Below are 15,494 nucleotides of genomic sequence, written 5' to 3'. Positions count from 1 at the left end.
AGCATGTTCTTTTTCCAGTGCTTGAAACTGTGCGACCGGCTTATCACCTGATGGGCTAACTGTTCTGGTCCAGTCAGGTGGCCATTCCGAATGGAATTGCATTGTGATAAGAGTAGAATTGTAGGAATCTATTCCGGCGCTGTCAATCCTGATTTGTATCCACACTAGCTGCCGTTAGTAGATGCCACGGGATAGCAATGATAGCCCGAAGAACAGTTGCGATCAAATATGCTCAATATAGAGTATTTGTCACGCATATGGCTTTGCAGAGCTACCAGTGAATTGACTCGAGAAGCTGCCAATACGGCATGACGTCATTCAGTGGGCGACTCGAAGACACGGCATTCATCCCCGAGATCCTCAGGATCGAATAAAAAAAAAGGCAAAAGTTGAACTGTCGAGTTGCCTGGATATTCTCAGTCATCTTTATGCAAGATCTACAACAGTGGAGCCGGGGCCCAGCATCACGTGAGCACTCAACGCGTGGAGCGTCACGTCTGCGCGAACGAAACACGACCTGGTCCGGGGAGCGCAGTTTCCCGCGCCTGCCATCGTCCCTGGTGAGATTCCCCCGAATGTCGACCCGCGATCCCTCCACGATCTAGCTTGCTCCGGTCCGTCCTCAGATGAACCGAAATCCCTCTGCTTCTTGTCTATGAACATTCGCCATGCCTGAAGCCGTCGCCACGCCCCAGAAGCGGGTTCTGGGTGATGCAACAAACCATAACCCCCGCGGCGCCGTGAAGGATACCAATGCCCTCAAGAAGCGCAAGATCGACAATGCGGCCTCCAGTAGCCAGCGTCGAGTCCCTGGGTCGGGCCAGCCCCAGAAGAGTCAGTTCGAGGAGGAAGTGTTGGAGAAATTGACTCAGGACATCAACGAGTTGAAGGATAGCAATTCCGAGAAGGATCAACAATGGGAACGACCGCCCCTTGGGGTATTCGACCCAGCGAAGGAGAATATCTGTTTCCAGCAGATTGACGCCGAAGAGGGACAGATCATGGGCAAGGCTGCTGTTCGACTGTTCGGTGTCACCGAGGTAGGCGCGCGTTTCTTCTCACAAATCTAGACACGCTCTAATGCTCTCCTAGGCAGGTCAATCCGTCCTCCTCCATGTTACCGGCTTCCAACATTACCTCTACATTGCTGCCCCTGTGAATTTCACCAAAGAAGATTGCGAACCCTACCGAGGCTTTTTGGAAAGCCGACTCGGCCAGTACCAGCCTGTGATCCAGTCGGTCCAGATAACGATGCGAGAAAACATCTACGGATTCCAGGGCAACCAGAAAAGCTACTACCTCAAGATTACGGTCACAGATCCCAAATTCATCAGCAAGGTCCGGGGCGCATTGGAGAGTGGCGGCGCCCAAAGTCTGAACTACAAGGGTCTCTGGAATAACTCGGATGCCGGGATTCTCACATTCGACAGCATCCAATATCTCCTCCGATTCATGATCGATACGGGCATCTCGGGCATGTCCTGGGTGGAAGCCAAGGCGGGGAAATACCGCCTGTTACAGAACCAGGAGAAGGCGTCGAACTGTCAGATCGAGGCCAGTATCGACTACCGCGACCTCATTTCCCATGCACCCAACGGGGAATGGGCCAAGATGGCCCCGCTCCGCATCTTGTCTTTCGATATCGAGTGCGCCGGGCGTAAGGGCATCTTCCCCGAACCGAATCAGGATCCAGTCATTCAAATCGCCAATGTTGTGACTCGATACGGAGAGTCCAAGCCGTTCATCCGAAACGTTTTTGTTTTGGATACATGCAGTCTGATCGTCAACACCCAGATTCTAGAATTCCAGGACGAATCGAAGATGCTCATGGCGTGGCGTGATTTTGTGGCAAAGGTCGATCCGGATGTCATCATCGGTTACAACATTGCCAATTTCGATTTCCCGTATCTTCTGGACCGCGCTAAGCATCTGAAATGCACGGGGTTTCCATACTGGACCAGATTGAATGGTATGATGTCGCAGAGCAAAGAAACCAGTTTCTCTAGCAAACAAATGGGAAATCGTGACACCAAGTCCACAAACACCAACGGTCGCATTCAACTTGATCTGCTCCAGTTGGTGCAGCGAGACTACCACCTGCGAAGTTATACCCTGAACTCGGTTTCTTACGAATTCCTGGGCGAACAGAAGGAGGATGTCCATCACACGATGATCACGGAGCTGTACAACGGGACACCCGATTCTAGGCGTCGTTTAGCTGTCTACTGTTTGAAGGATGCATATCTGCCGCAGCGACTCATGGATAAGCTGATGTGTCTGGTTAACTACACCGAGATGGCAAGAGTGACGGGTGTGCCTTTCAACTTTTTGTTGTCGCGAGGCCAGCAAGTCAAATTCATCAGTCAGCTGTTCCGCAAGGCTCTAGAGCAACAACTAGTGATCCCGAACATGAAATCCACCGACGAACAAGACTACGAAGGTGCAACGGTTATCGAGCCGATCAGGGGCTACTACGGCGTCCCGATCGCCACACTCGATTTCGCATCGCTATACCCTTCAATTATTCAGGCCCATAACTTGTGCTACACGACCCTGCTCAACAAGAACAGTGTCGAGAGGCTGAAGCTCAAGAAGGACGAGGATTACATTGTGACGCCAAATGGCGACATGTTCTGTACCGCCAATGTCCGCAAAGGCCTGCTGTCACAGATTCTGGAAGAACTTCTCAGCGCCCGAAAACGGGCGAAGAAGGAGCTCGCCATTGAGACGGATCCGTTCAAGAAGGCTGTCTTGAACGGAAGACAGCTTGCTTTGAAGATCAGTGCCAACAGTGTTTACGGTCTCACAGGTGCGACCGTTGGAAAGCTACCCTGCTTGCCTATCGCAAGTAGTACGACCAGTTATGGACGACAGATGATCGAGAAGACCAAACAGGAAGTAGAAGCCAGATATACCATTGCCAACGGATATTCCCATGATGCCAAGGTCATCTACGGTGATACTGACTCGGTCATGGTCAAGTTTGGTGTTACCGATTTGGAGGAGGCTATGAAGCTTGGACAAGAGGCTTCTGAGTACGTCTCATCGAAGTTCTTGAAGCCGATCAAACTCGAGTTCGAGAAGGTGTACTTCCCCTACCTTCTCATCAACAAGAAGCGATACGCCGGTCTATATTGGACGAACCCGAAGAAATACGACAAGATGGACACCAAAGGTATCGAGACCGTCCGTCGCGATAACTGCCTGCTGGTCCAGAACGTTATCGAGACCGTCTTGCAGAGAATCCTGATTGACCGAGACATTGAAGGAGCACAAGAGTAAGTTCCTTCCAAGTGCCTCTGGTTGCTTCATACTGACTTCCCGCAGCTATGTCAAAGATACCATTTCCGACCTGCTGCAGAACAAAATCGACATGTCGAAACTTGTGATCACCAAGGCCCTTTCCAAGGAGGCCTATAGCGCCAAGCAGGCACACGTCGAGCTTGCCGAGCGTATGAGGAAGCGTGACGCCGGTTCGGCTCCCACGCTGGGCGACCGTGTGGCGTATGTCATTGTCAAAGGTGCCGGAGGATCCAAGAACTACGAACGGTCCGAGGATCCCATCTATGTTCTGGAGAACAACATCCCCATTGATACCAAATACTACCTCGACAACCAACTTGCCAACCCTCTCGGTCGTATCTTCGAGCCCATTCTCGGCGAGAAGAAAGCCAGCCAGCTGCTCACGGGTGAACACACCCGTTCCATTGCCGTGGCGGCCCCGACCATGGGTGGACTGATGAAGTTCGCCAAGAAGACGCAAACCTGCCTGGGATGCAAGAAGCCCTTGTCCGGAAAAGAAGAGGCCGAAGGAGCCGTGTGTGCCTACTGCCGTCCTCGCCTCGGAGAGCTCTACACCAAGTCCTTGACCAAAGTATCCGACCTAGAGGTCCGCTTCGGTCGACTCTGGACGCAATGTCAACGATGCCAGGGCAGTTTACATTGCGAAGTCATCTGCTCTTCCCGGGACTGTCCGATCTTCTACATGCGGATGAAAGCGAAGAAAGACGTAGAGGATGCGCAAAAAGAACTGTCTCGATTTGATTTTGACGCTGGTGCATGGTAACGACTTGATATCTTGGGTATGATCTAGCAGTTTGTATTTGTACGTGGGTGATGCTTGGGTTTGTCTGATGGCGTCTTGGGCGATTGCAGGAGTCGAATTGAATGATATTAGCAGTTTCTGTAAGGATAATCCAACTTACTTTTTCACAAGTGTACCTCTTTTCAATCGAGTGTAGCAAGCGACATCGTGGATGTCAATCCAACACACCAACTCACTCGATCTAGAGAAGTGATCACCCAAGATGACAACACAGGTACCCAACTCAGCGAAGAGAGACCCCACAACCGCGGCTGATAGAACGACGTAGCAACTAGCAATCCTACCCTGCACTGAAAGAAACCGGAACGGTACCCCACCCAACCAACAAGTCGCACAGAGCCTCATACCAAGCCAGCTCAAACCAGGGTCTGAAGGCTAGCGTAGAGGCAGTGCAAGTTGCAACATACCAAGTCACAGAAGGATTCGCCAGGGACAAAGGGATCCTTGTTCGCTACTTACCGTGGCTGGCTGGCTGATAGCCAGTTATATCTTGTTGTAGATCTTGGGTTACACTACGTGGCTTGCGCTAAGGGTCAAGGTATGATCTGGCATGTCTTCTAGAGGACGGAGGTAGTGGCTGTGACGCTGTGTGGTAAGGTGGGCTGATCTAGGACCGACCGATTGTATCTAGTCTATTTTAGCGCTGACAGCCTGACAGGCGATGGGGATTGGCTGCTTCGGTTACCTGCTGCCCTGCATTGGATTCTAGTGCGGATTCGGTAAAGGCGGCTATAGTTCCCCGCTAGGATGCGATGAGAGCCTTGTCCTGCTGGAGAGGCTCAACCCGGGTCATTATTCGGATCAGACGAGCTCAGCGGGTTTGGTCTGACGGGGCGGGAATGGGCTTGGAGCCAGGTGTCGAGATATATAAACGGAGACGTTCCCGGGTGCTAAGATGATTTTCTCAGACACTCAGCAACCAATACCTGAACTCCGAGTCATTTCATTGATATCCTCATCCATCTACTCACCATGACTGTCACTTCTCCGAAACGTGTTCTGCTCGTTAGCATTCCTCGTTCGGCATCGCATCTGCTCTTGAAAATCCTCGATATCCACAACCAGCCCAATGTTCTGACTAACGAGGAGGGCGGTTATTTCTTCTTTCCAGCATTCATTCCCGCTGTGCGGGGCGGATACCTGGACAAGCCGCTGGACCAGTGGTCAGATCCCGAGAAGCAAGCAGTCAAGGAGTCCTTCGATGCATGTGTCGAGCGGCTGGAGGGATTCTCGGCACGCGCCAGGGAATCAAAGAAAATCATGTTTACCAAGGAGCACGCGTACTGGTTCATCAACCCGGCGGCCTTGCACGAAATGGCGACCGGCATTGAGGACCGTGAGCTCTTCGAGACGTTCCGTCTGCGCGTGTCTGAGACTTATGGCTCGCAAACATTTTCCCCAGCAAACAAGACCGTCCTGCCGGATGAGTACCTCCGCAGTTGGCAGCTGGCGTTTATCATCCGTCACCCGGCACTGGCGTGGCCGTCGATGTATCGTGCTATGGCCAAGATCTCCAAGATCGGGGGCATGGACGATAAAGAGATTCGAAGTGTTTGGAGCACGAATATGACGTTGCGTTGGAGCCGCATGGTGTATGAATGGGCTCTGGAACAGGGAGACTCACCTGCGATTCTAGATGCTGACGACGTGACCCATAATCCGCTGGCGGTGGCGAGATTCTGTGAGCTCACCGGAATGGATAAGGATGCACTGAAGTTTGAGTGGAGCAATGCGGGAATCAAGGAGAATGGCCCGAGTGTCGGCAATGAAGATGAAAAGGCTCTCGACATGCGACACAGGATCAACGCGATCATGCTCTCCACGGTTGAGTCCTCGTCGGGAATTATCAAGGACAAGACGCCAAAGACCGTTGATATTGCGGTGGAAGTTGAGAACTGGAGGGCCGAGTTTGGGGATGAGATTACTGAGCTTATTGAAAAGGCCGTCATCGAATCTATGCCAGACTATGAATATCTCAAGGCTCGACGGATTACCGGATGATCTCGTTAGTTCAACAGACTTCATTAAGTGAACGGTGATAATGAACTTCCATAAACCTTCTAGGTAAGTAAGAGAGTATTTGAGGCTAGCACCTCGTCAGCATATAGGGTGCGGAAATTGGGATTGTGGAGGCATGGACCGTCTGTCTAGATAAGATGACCTCGAGTTAGATCTATTAACCTAAATGCATGCGTGTGGAAGTGGAAAGCTCGCCGGTGCTGACTTCAATGAGAGGCTTAGGACATTTCTGAATAGAAAATCTGGCGAGTGACTTGACAGAGATGGGATGTACTCCGGAGAAGCAATTACATAGGAGGGGAAATGACACTGTCAGCATGTGATTGGCAGGTTTCCGTAGGTATATGGGCGCAGCGGAAGGAAAGCAACGAACCTAGAGGGCTCAGGTCATAATATTTGCAGCCGAAAATGGAGAGAATCGAGGTAGAACGCAGATCTGGAGGAGGAAAGCCGTGGCCAGGTCACCTGATAGAATCCGAAAGGAAAGCCGGCCGCAAAGGGCGGGTCGTCTTGGCATCAGGACCGCCGCCAGAGCCCGGCTTTAATCCAACGTCACCTCGACTGCGAATTCTGCAACAATGCCTTTTGCTGGTCACAATCCGCGAAACCCGACGGTGGAGGAAGGGGACGATGAGTCAAATGCGGGATGGGGTGATAGGGCCCCGAAGACGGAGCAGTTTCAACATGCGTGGCCGGAGGTGTGTAATTATCCGCGATACGGGTGGATGACCTATGGGTTATAGGCACCTCCATCCATTCACGTTCCTAGAGTGCCCCAAATCTTAAACATGGCGACATTGTAGACTGACTCACCGGTCTTTCAATGTCTAGATCTGCACTCAGCATGACTTCATATTATCGTCGCATCTCGAGATGCTGCAGCAGTTGAAAAGTCAGATTCAGCCAGACGGACAGGCATTCCAACTGGTATCGAACATGCTTGAGAAGACGAATAAATTGGTAACGCAGTTCAATATCCTCAAGCGGCAGGTTGTAAGTTGTAGCAATCCCTTGTTCTTTCTAGTTTTGGATGTGTGGTTGACAGTCTTGGCAGGTACCACGTGAGTCTATACACCACTCCTTTACCCGCCGAGAGAGGTGTAAAGGATGATCCATGGCATATCGTAGTGACTATTCATAGAGCTCAACGCATTCAATCTGAAATCGGACCCGAGTTCATCCGAGACTGCACCCGGAAACCAAGGTCGCCGTTCAGAATCAACGTCGACGTCAAGCTACCAAGCACAACCGCCTAGACCAGGCCTGAAGCGCGCACTTGTGAACGAAGATGAGTCAGAAGCAGACGTTGGGACCGCAGCGGAAATCCCCGGGACCAAAGCTCCGCGCCCAGTAGCGGTGCCCTCTACGCGCTCCCACAAACGGACACGGCTTGAAAAGTCTATCCCCGGGGCTGATGAAGACGCTATGAACGTGACGCCTGTGTCAGTCGAGACCGAGGATATCTCAGAGGAGGTGCAACGACGGCTAAAGATCAAAGAGGAGCAACGTAAGAAACGGGGCACTTCCAAAGCGGACAAGCGCAAGCGAGATAGTATGACTTCCAATGGAAGTGCCTCTTCGCCTGGAACCATAACGAAACATGCTCGAAAGAAGGCCAAAGTCGGGACAAAGCGGGACCGCTAATGCCTTGGTGGGGGACCTTGGAGGGTTTGCAACGGGTGATTCGATGCTTGGATTATACTTTCGAATCGGAAATATTTGGGATATAATTAGAAAGACGAAAGTGGAGTTACCCCGGACTGATGTCACGGACCGAGCCGTGCATGCCCTGACTCAATGTCAAGTAGCCAAAGGGAATGCAAGCCGGAGTTAGGCCAGGGCTGACTCGATCGTTCCTGGCGGTCCATCCGAACTATACAGCCTCTCTGGCAATGCCATTGGTCAACCCCTATAGTTCCAACCTTATCTTACTAGTATGATGCTAGGATATCCCTATGTTGCCCGACTTCCCATCCCATGTGTCTGTCCATGACTGTTCCTGAACAGTCATTCTAGAGTTCTGAGCTGTGAGCATGGTGACATCGTAGTGGTCCCTGTAGTATATAGAGCCCCTTGACCCCCAAAGCCTTTCGAAAACCAGTCTCCGCTTAAAAAATAATCGGATACTTAAACGAATTTCTTTGTGTTAAAAAAACCTGAGCTTGAATACCGAAAAAACCCTTGTCCTCGAGAGATACGAATCACATCTCTTACTTTGCTTTTATTGTTCACCTTAACTTGAAGTCCGAATATCCCTTCTTCTCGAGAGATCCGAACAGCATCTCGTTTGCTTTTTTGTTGACATCCTATACTTGAATCCGAAGTACCCCCATTCCTCGAGAGACCCGAATACAGTCTCTCCAATCACCTAACCTTCCATCCGAACAACCCTCTTCCTTGAGAGATCCTAATATCATCTCTCTTTGGTCGTCACATCTGAGTAATCCGACCAGTCCACCCGATCGATAAACATCTGAGCAATCCGATCACCCACCAACCCCCTCCAGAGAGTCGAATCATTCAGCAACCTCTCTACCGAAAAACCCTCCTCCGAGCAGTTAACATGTCTGCCCACGCCTCCAACCACTTCTACAACCCCTCTGGCCGCAACCCTAATGGCCCCCGTCCTCCTCGTCGTGTCCAGTTCCCGAGACACAGAAACAACCAAAACAACCACCACTCCGACACAGACGATCGCACCGTCGACGTCTTCCTCCGGCCTCAAGCCAGACAGAGGCAAACCCAAAAAACATTCACCAACCGTCCTCCTCCTTATGGCCAGAATAGGCCCCCCTACCACAACAACAACCATCCTCGTGATGGAACCGACTACCATCAGCCTACTTATAGAAGAAGGCCCTACAATCGCTATAATAACCGTTACAACAACCGTTACAACAACTACACCGGGCCCAACCGTCAGGGCAGCACCTCACCCTCCTCCTTCGCCTCCTCCTCCTCCTCCGACGGAGATATAGTCATGCAAGACGTCTCCTGTCCGCCTCAGCAACCGAACAACCAATCTCCTCCTCATACCAACAATCACACCAACCAAACCGGGCAACACCAGCCCAGACCACAACCAACCACCGATCAAGACGTACACATGGTCGACGTCTTCGACATGCCTCAAAACCAAAAGAGGCACTTCCCTCCTCCTCCTCCTCGTTATCGAAACACCCACCGAGTCTCGAAACCGGTACAAAGACAGAAACTGTCTCGTACCAACATCAATCTCAAACAAATTGAGGACACCATTATGATAGATTGTCCGATCGACCTCGATGGCGATACTATCATGACGGATGTCTAATTGTGAGTACTGTCTACTGAGATGACCCTATTTGATATGTGAGTGTGCGGACTAACAAGTGATAGACCTCCTCCAATCATAATCATCGAACCCTCCATCATACAATACATCGAACCACCGAACCACCGAACCACAAAACCAACCACAAGAAGGTACTTAGCGGAGGAAAGTGAAATCTGGGCAAATTGATCGAATCTGGGAACCAAGCGGAGGAAACTGAAATCTGGGGATGTCTTGTGTCGTGTCTTTTCTTTTATATCTTGTTTGGGGATGTCAGTCTGTCTGTTGTCGTGTCTTTCTTTTCTTTCTTGTCTGGGGATGTCAGTCTGTCTGTATGTTGTCTTGTACTATCCCACCCTGGTCAGGTTTTGACCTCTTATCGGAAAGACAAAAGACCGAAAGAGGACGTTTTCCCTGATCGTGAACCCAAATGGGGGGGTTGTGGAATCAAACCAAAAAAAAAAGAAAAAACAAAAATGGAAAAAAGTCAAAAATTTCCAGTTTGTGTGTCTTTTTTTGTAGATGATGTAGATGGTGTAGAGTTGTAGAGTTGGGGTGGTGGCGATGGGAATGTATGGGAGTTGGCGGAGGCTGGGATACCATGTTCGGGGACATTGTCAGCGGAGGCAGGAACCGGCTAGACTTGCTGACTCGTGCTTACAATATGCAGGATATAGCGCTGAGCGATGAGCGATGCAGCTGGTGTACAGTAGAACCACGTCTTGATGGTTCGGTTTCGCGACTGTCTAGCGAGTTTTGGTAGAGAAGCTCGGTGACCCATCTCCAAATGAACTCAAGACTGTATACACTCAAGGGGAGAGGTACACAGACCATGGTAAGCATATTCTCAAGCTAACCTATGCTCTACCTACTATGCCGACAAACAGCTAGGTAATGGAACCAACGACCCCATGGGTCCATCAATCACAGCACACCCACAGTAATTACAGCGTAGCATGTCATCTACAACCAATACTTCAACCAAGGTCCTCATAGGAGATGTGAAACCGTCAAGGGGATAGAGGAGAATCCACCAACTCAGAAATCTTCGCTCCAAGACAGCGTTGAGGTAGGGCACGAATCACATCACCTGACTTACTGCGTGGCACCAGCCGTTCGGACCGCCTGCTGGAAATGTCCTCTCGGGGAAGCAATGCAATGAATGCACTCTCGATGCATGGCCATACAATCGCAGTGTTGATCTCAATCAGCTACAGAACATGAGAAAAGCTCCCTCCGATGTAGCCCTGCTGGAAAAGCCAACTATGACCATCCAGCTCTCCATCTCCGACCTCGAGCTCGACCTCTCATGTGCTGAGAAGTCGATTTTCAGCGCTTCAGAATCGCTGTCTGTATAGTATCTTTCTCGTTATCTTACTAGTACTTCTAAGCACACTACTATCTTGAAAGCTTGAGAACCCTGTTCTTCTTAGAGGTGTGTTCTATACTCTACTAAACCATTTCACCCACGCATCTATCGGACAGGGTATTGTAAAGCACATATCCCAAAAATTCATGTGCAGTAAGTTCGGAAATGCTTAGTCGACAGGTGGTGGAGTTTTAGGCGGAGTTATAGAGAGCAAGGGAAGCATACATTCAGACTATAGATGGGAAGGATTTAGAAGTCAGAGACTAGGTCGTGCAAGAGAAGCTAGCTATAAGAAGATTTGGATGGGCGGAAAATGAAGAATTAGAAAAGGAGAAGGGTAAGGTAGGTGGTATTCATGAGATGGACTTCGGGCTAGGAGAAAGGAGAGAAGGAATCTCAGGAAAGAAAGCAATGATACCTAGCCTTGATGCTGGCGACTTTCTGCTGGGCCTTTAGTGACTATTTTCTCTAGTAGGCGTAGTATTCAAGACGTCGTAAACGGTCAGGTTGGGTTATACGGTGATTATATGTATAGTACGCTTATAGAAAACCTTGATATAGATTTGTGCACATTACTCATTTGTAAACTGCTTTCGAAGCCTCTTGATATCATTGAACGAGGCCTTGCAGCACCCGCCAACAAGGACCGAACTGAACTGGCCACCTGCACGGGCGTCATTGACCACCTCTGCCAATTGCACCTCCCAAGGTCGCTGAACTTGTTAGCACCACTAAGCAAACCACACAAGAAGCATTCTCTTACCGTATCGGCCCCTCCATTCTTATCATGCACTTTCTCCCACGTCTGCGTCGTCGTATTGTAGACCTCCCCCTGGGTTCCATCCGGATACAACACCAACGCGGGACGTTCAGCAACCCTCCCACCCTCCAACAACCTCCCAACAGCATCCCCAAACGCCTTCATCAGCCCGGGCAACTTATGCAGCTTCGTACAATTGATTCCAATACCCCACGGCGTAGCCCCATCCTCCGTCGGCAAAAGCGCAGCCTCAACCACCTGGTCAACCGAGCTGCCATCAGGCAGCGTATCCTCACCTTCACGAGGGAAGACACAAGCAATCCAGAACGGAATCCCCGGCGCAGATTGCCGCATCGCTCTGCGAACAGCCCTCACTTCATCCAATCTCGGCAGTGTCTCCAGCGCAATATATTTGACGCGCGTACTCAGCGCCCCTTCCGTGGCCTCATTAAACAATTGCAGTCTGTCCGAGTGCCATTCATACAGCGCTTCTTCATTCGCGTGCTCGGCGTCATAGGCACCACTGTATTCCTGTCCGGGAATCATGCATGCGCCGTAGGGACCGAGACTCAATGCGACAGCGGAGGAGTTCGCCTGGACGGCTTGGTCGGCGACGTCCAAGGCGGTGCAGAGGTAGGGAGCGATCGCGTCGCGGGGAATGCCATTGGGGTGGGCGGGGGTTTTAGTTCGTTGGAAGCCTTCCGGAGAGACTTGGTAGGTGGCTGTTAGGAGGACGTCGACGCCGGCGGTGGCAGTGAAATCGCGTTGGCAGGAGAGGAGGGTGGCGGGGTCGGAGATGATGAGGTGGGAGGACCAGAGCGGGGTGGAGGAGGAGTCGAAGGTCACGTTGTAGTGGTCTTGGAGGGAGGTGCCGAGGCCACCGTCGAGGATTTGGACGGGGGTCATTGTCTTGGGTGTTTGGTTGTTTGATTGAAGGTGAGAGTAGCAAAGTTGTGGGAGGGTTGCGATGAGGAATATTTCTGGCGGCAAGCGACATCGGTTTGCTGCCCCGCATGTGGGGTCGTTTGCGTACGTTGCAATCTACTCTTATCGCGGTAGAATTTCCATCACCACAACCATCAATCTTGGGATTTCTCGCAATTGTCCCGCTTCTAGAATATAGACTAGCTTCCTGGTGTTTTTCCAATGAGCTAAGATGCTGTTTATCTCCGTTGAGTCGATGCAGCCCAACTTACAAGCCACTAGGCAACAGAGAAATTCGCAAGTTACCCCAAAACCATAGCTTCCATGATATATTCTGGAACCTCATACTTTTTACGTCCAATTAACTAACGTCGCCATCATCCAAGTCTTTGCGTTGCAATTTTGAAGCAATATCTTATTCCAAGTAGTCGACTTGACGACAAACAACACCCTCAGAAACCCCTCGGAGTTATCGCGCGGTGTAGAAGAAAGACATTGTGATGTCAACAATGACTTACCAGCCGATAATGGAACTATAAATTGAGCGGTGTGCAATCTTACTTTCGTGTTGGTTGATCTCGCGTGGCTATCGAATGCCCAAGACATTCGTTCTATTATTGACAATAAACTCTGCCCACATCGAATGAACGAGCTTTGCGACAGGCTTTGAGCATGCAGGTAGATCTTCCGTGAGACATTTCATCATAACCAATCATGCCACCGTCTGACAAGCACATCAATAGGCAGAGCCGTTTCTCAATTAGCCTATAAGCTAATGACTGGGGCTCGGTGCACTCAATGTATCAACTAGTCTTGCTGTAGCTGACTGTAAGACACCTTTGTCAATCTGTGACGGTTCCTGTCTGTGGCTTTGACTGATATCAGCGGTCCATATTAAGTAGCACTCCGAAACACAGCCCCAGCCACAATGTTCCATTTAAAGCGCTTTATTAGATTGACTGCATGGATATCACGGAGCTAATTTAGCAGCTGGCTAGCACCTGATGGCGGCTACTCCGCCATTGATAACGATTGATCGAATCCATAGTAACCCAGAGCAGCCAATGATCAGACCACTCTCCCAGACTTCTTCACATCCGGGCTGGCTATGATTACAACATGCCAATCCTCTCACATGCATGCAAGGGACAGGAGTCCAGGACAGCTGTCTCAACTCCAACGGCTGAGGCAAACGAAACTGCCGCAGTTTCTTTATCCCGGTCTCGGTAATTGTGTCCGGTAACTGAAGTCTGGTAACAAAGTGAAATGAGGCTGCCTAGGACCCTTCAGGCGATAGTGCTAAGAATAGCGCAGCCCAGCACTGCCCCCATTGGCCCAGCTCACAAACAAAGCTTAGGTAAAGCTTAGCGGTAAAGAACCTGTAATGGCGATTCCGTATTCCTGCTGACGAAACTTTACCAAAAAATGAGTCTGCTGCCTAAGAAGTGAGAGTCGAATCCATGCCGATCTCCAGTAATTTTCATTCAAAGTTTTGAGGAGACATCAAATTTCTGCACTATTGAGGCATGCTACCTATCAAACAGACCGGAAGATAAGCGCCGACAGAACTACCTCGTAACAGGGTCCTCCTCCACCATCAGCACCATCTCCAACCCGCAGCCCAACCTGACAAAGTCATCCACCCTCCTCACCTGGTTCACTGCATGAACCGCGCGTCTATACCACCTCCAAATAAAACTGGCTACCTAAGAGGGCAACCCACCCGTCCATCAGTCATCCGTTTCACCTTCCCAACCAGCCACGGGAATCCCGGCACAGAAAATGGCCAAGTCCGCGAATCCGCAGGCAGAAAGCGACCGTGCCAAGATACTAGCCGGCAGGGCTGAGCGGGTTGACGTGGACCTTTTCGTGGCTATGAGTGGCTGTCATCAACGTATCCAGCCTTTCTCCCCGCTTCTCTGGGCTAGTCCGTAATCAATGGTTTCCCGCAGTCCCACCTGTATCAATACGAACACGTACGTGACCCGCCTGGACCCCTGATCCTGATCAAGTCCTATGCATTCCATCCCGCCATCAACATAAATACCGCGGCTGTCCTCCTTCATTGATCGAATCTTACTCTACTTCATCATCAGACATCATCTGTTTAGACGCATATACACATACACATATACCCTCCGCCAAAAATCCTCACAACTAAACAACCAACCAACATGTTGTTCAACTTCTTCAAGTCCAACAAGGAGGAATCCACTGCCACCCAACAACCCGCCTGGGATCCCAACACTATGACCATGCAGCAGCCCTCCAGCCCTGAGGCTCCTTCCACCGAGCGCGTCGTCACTCAGCAGCCTGTACGACTCCCCCCCATTCACCCACCCTCCACCATCAACTCTATATCCATCGCATCGCTAACATAACCCCAGAACACCCAAGAAGAAATGAAAATGAACCTGCGTGGAGGTGGTGCCGGTGATGTTTGCTGCGGAGTGTATGTTTCTTCCTTTCCCCATCCCATCGTCTAGCTAGTAGATGATCGATCTACCTCTTGAGAATAATAACTAACTGAGAATAGTTGCGCCGGTCTTCTCTGCTTCGAGTGCTGTGAAGAGTGCTGCTAGATACCCAACCACAATACTACGTATCTTGATTAGCCCACCGTTTGCATATAATCGCTACAAGGAGGGCGGAAGTTGGACAGCTGTATGAGATATGAAGATGAGATGAGATGAGAGATACCCCAATCTGGATGCTGGATCTGGAATGATCTGGATAACTGGTTGGGTTGATGATTCGATGGATGGATGGATGGACAGACGGATTGATGGTGTTTTGATTCCCATTGGCTGGTTGCCCGATCGCTTATACCCGGTGTATCTACATGATTTGACTTTGGTTTTAGTTTGATATGAATGGTTAAGATGATTATTGTGTCTATGGATTGTGCTTTGTAGTGTAGGTCTTATGGCGTCATGAAAGGTTCAAGCAAGGAGATTTATTCTAATTTTGAGATAGCTAAAGACAGAAATATTGCTGGCTTTTC

General features: G+C 50.4%; 7 protein-coding genes across 7 annotated transcripts; 5 read left to right on the top strand and 2 right to left on the bottom strand.

The window, feature by feature from the left end:
* The first annotated feature begins 532 nt into the window (after positions 1 to 532).
* BO80DRAFT_374331 (DNA-directed DNA polymerase delta POL3) lies at positions 533 to 4,207 on the top strand. The gene is made up of 3 exons (XM_025716593.1): positions 533 to 1,040; positions 1,093 to 3,278; positions 3,328 to 4,207. Exons 1-3 carry the CDS (start codon positions 669 to 671, stop codon positions 4,064 to 4,066), a joined length of 3,297 nt encoding a protein of 1,098 aa, XP_025579144.1. The 5' UTR covers positions 533 to 668; the 3' UTR covers positions 4,067 to 4,207.
* Positions 4,124 to 4,539, bottom strand: BO80DRAFT_209476 (uncharacterized protein). Its single transcript, XM_025714294.1, has one exon. The coding sequence runs from the start codon at positions 4,448 to 4,450 to the stop codon at positions 4,202 to 4,204; it is 249 nt and encodes an 82-aa protein (XP_025579143.1). The 5' UTR covers positions 4,451 to 4,539; the 3' UTR covers positions 4,124 to 4,201.
* A 196-nt stretch (positions 4,540 to 4,735) lies between these two features.
* Positions 4,736 to 6,319, top strand: BO80DRAFT_209449 (uncharacterized protein). The gene has a single exon (XM_025714293.1). The coding sequence runs from the start codon at positions 5,078 to 5,080 to the stop codon at positions 6,104 to 6,106; it is 1,029 nt and encodes a 342-aa protein (XP_025579142.1). The 5' UTR covers positions 4,736 to 5,077; the 3' UTR covers positions 6,107 to 6,319.
* Positions 6,320 to 6,671: 352 nt separating this feature from the next.
* On the top strand, positions 6,672 to 8,013 carry BO80DRAFT_461855 (uncharacterized protein). The gene is made up of 4 exons (XM_025722478.1): positions 6,672 to 6,822; positions 6,956 to 7,117; positions 7,179 to 7,185; positions 7,266 to 8,013. The coding sequence occupies exons 1-4, from the start codon at positions 6,703 to 6,705 to the stop codon at positions 7,766 to 7,768; spliced, it is 792 nt and encodes a 263-aa protein (XP_025579141.1). The 5' UTR covers positions 6,672 to 6,702; the 3' UTR covers positions 7,769 to 8,013.
* Positions 8,014 to 8,687: 674 nt separating this feature from the next.
* BO80DRAFT_431915 (uncharacterized protein) lies at positions 8,688 to 9,437 on the top strand (the record flags this gene model as incomplete). Its single annotated transcript, XM_025720769.1, has 1 exon — positions 8,688 to 9,437. The coding sequence occupies one exon, from the start codon at positions 8,688 to 8,690 to the stop codon at positions 9,435 to 9,437; it is 750 nt and encodes a 249-aa protein (XP_025579140.1).
* Positions 9,438 to 11,343: 1,906 nt separating this feature from the next.
* BO80DRAFT_374323 (homocysteine S-methyltransferase family protein) lies at positions 11,344 to 12,665 on the bottom strand. Its single transcript, XM_025716592.1, has 2 exons — positions 11,570 to 12,665; positions 11,344 to 11,519 (listed from the first exon to the last, which is right to left on the bottom strand). The coding sequence occupies exons 1-2, from the start codon at positions 12,470 to 12,472 to the stop codon at positions 11,379 to 11,381; spliced, it is 1,044 nt and encodes a 347-aa protein (XP_025579139.1). The 5' UTR covers positions 12,473 to 12,665; the 3' UTR covers positions 11,344 to 11,378.
* Positions 12,666 to 14,618: 1,953 nt separating this feature from the next.
* On the top strand, positions 14,619 to 15,406 carry BO80DRAFT_422053 (uncharacterized protein). Its single transcript, XM_025718735.1, has 3 exons — positions 14,619 to 14,805; positions 14,878 to 14,942; positions 15,027 to 15,406. The coding sequence occupies exons 1-3, from the start codon at positions 14,665 to 14,667 to the stop codon at positions 15,070 to 15,072; spliced, it is 252 nt and encodes an 83-aa protein (XP_025579138.1). The 5' UTR covers positions 14,619 to 14,664; the 3' UTR covers positions 15,073 to 15,406.
* The last annotated feature ends 88 nt before the right edge of the window (positions 15,407 to 15,494 follow it).

This window comes from Aspergillus ibericus (assembly GCF_003184845.1).
Source record: "Aspergillus ibericus CBS 121593 unplaced genomic scaffold BO80scaffold_5, whole genome shotgun sequence".
Classification (NCBI taxonomy): Eukaryota; Fungi; Ascomycota; class Eurotiomycetes; order Eurotiales; family Aspergillaceae; genus Aspergillus; species Aspergillus ibericus.
This window is presented reverse-complemented; position numbering and strand designations above follow the sequence as displayed.

Excerpts from the sequence above, each read along its gene's own strand:
- BO80DRAFT_209476 (XM_025714294.1), bottom strand. The coding sequence starts at position 4,450 with ATGAGGCTCTGTGCGACTTGTTGGTTGGGTGGGGTACCGTTCCGGTTT.
- BO80DRAFT_209449 (XM_025714293.1), top strand. The coding sequence starts at position 5,078 with ATGACTGTCACTTCTCCGAAACGTGTTCTGCTCGTTAGCATTCCTCGT.
- BO80DRAFT_374323 (XM_025716592.1), bottom strand. The coding sequence starts at position 12,472 with ATGACCCCCGTCCAAATCCTCGACGGTGGCCTCGGCACCTCCCTCCAA. Across the intron at positions 11,520-11,569 it reads AGAATGGAGGGGCCGATACG|CGACCTTGGGAGGTGCAATT; the intron begins GTAAGAGAATGC and ends TAACAAGTTCAG.
- BO80DRAFT_461855 (XM_025722478.1), top strand. The coding sequence starts at position 6,703 with ATGCCTTTTGCTGGTCACAATCCGCGAAACCCGACGGTGGAGGAAGGG. Across the intron at positions 6,823-6,955 it reads TTCAACATGCGTGGCCGGAG|ATCTGCACTCAGCATGACTT; the intron begins GTGTGTAATTAT and ends TTCAATGTCTAG.
- BO80DRAFT_374331 (XM_025716593.1), top strand. The coding sequence starts at position 669 with ATGCCTGAAGCCGTCGCCACGCCCCAGAAGCGGGTTCTGGGTGATGCA. Across the intron at positions 1,041-1,092 it reads GACTGTTCGGTGTCACCGAG|GCAGGTCAATCCGTCCTCCT; the intron begins GTAGGCGCGCGT and ends ATGCTCTCCTAG. Across the intron at positions 3,279-3,327 it reads GACATTGAAGGAGCACAAGA|CTATGTCAAAGATACCATTT; the intron begins GTAAGTTCCTTC and ends GACTTCCCGCAG.
- BO80DRAFT_422053 (XM_025718735.1), top strand. The coding sequence starts at position 14,665 with ATGTTGTTCAACTTCTTCAAGTCCAACAAGGAGGAATCCACTGCCACC. Across the intron at positions 14,806-14,877 it reads GCGTCGTCACTCAGCAGCCT|AACACCCAAGAAGAAATGAA; the intron begins GTACGACTCCCC and ends ACATAACCCCAG. Across the intron at positions 14,943-15,026 it reads GGTGATGTTTGCTGCGGAGT|TTGCGCCGGTCTTCTCTGCT; the intron begins GTATGTTTCTTC and ends AACTGAGAATAG.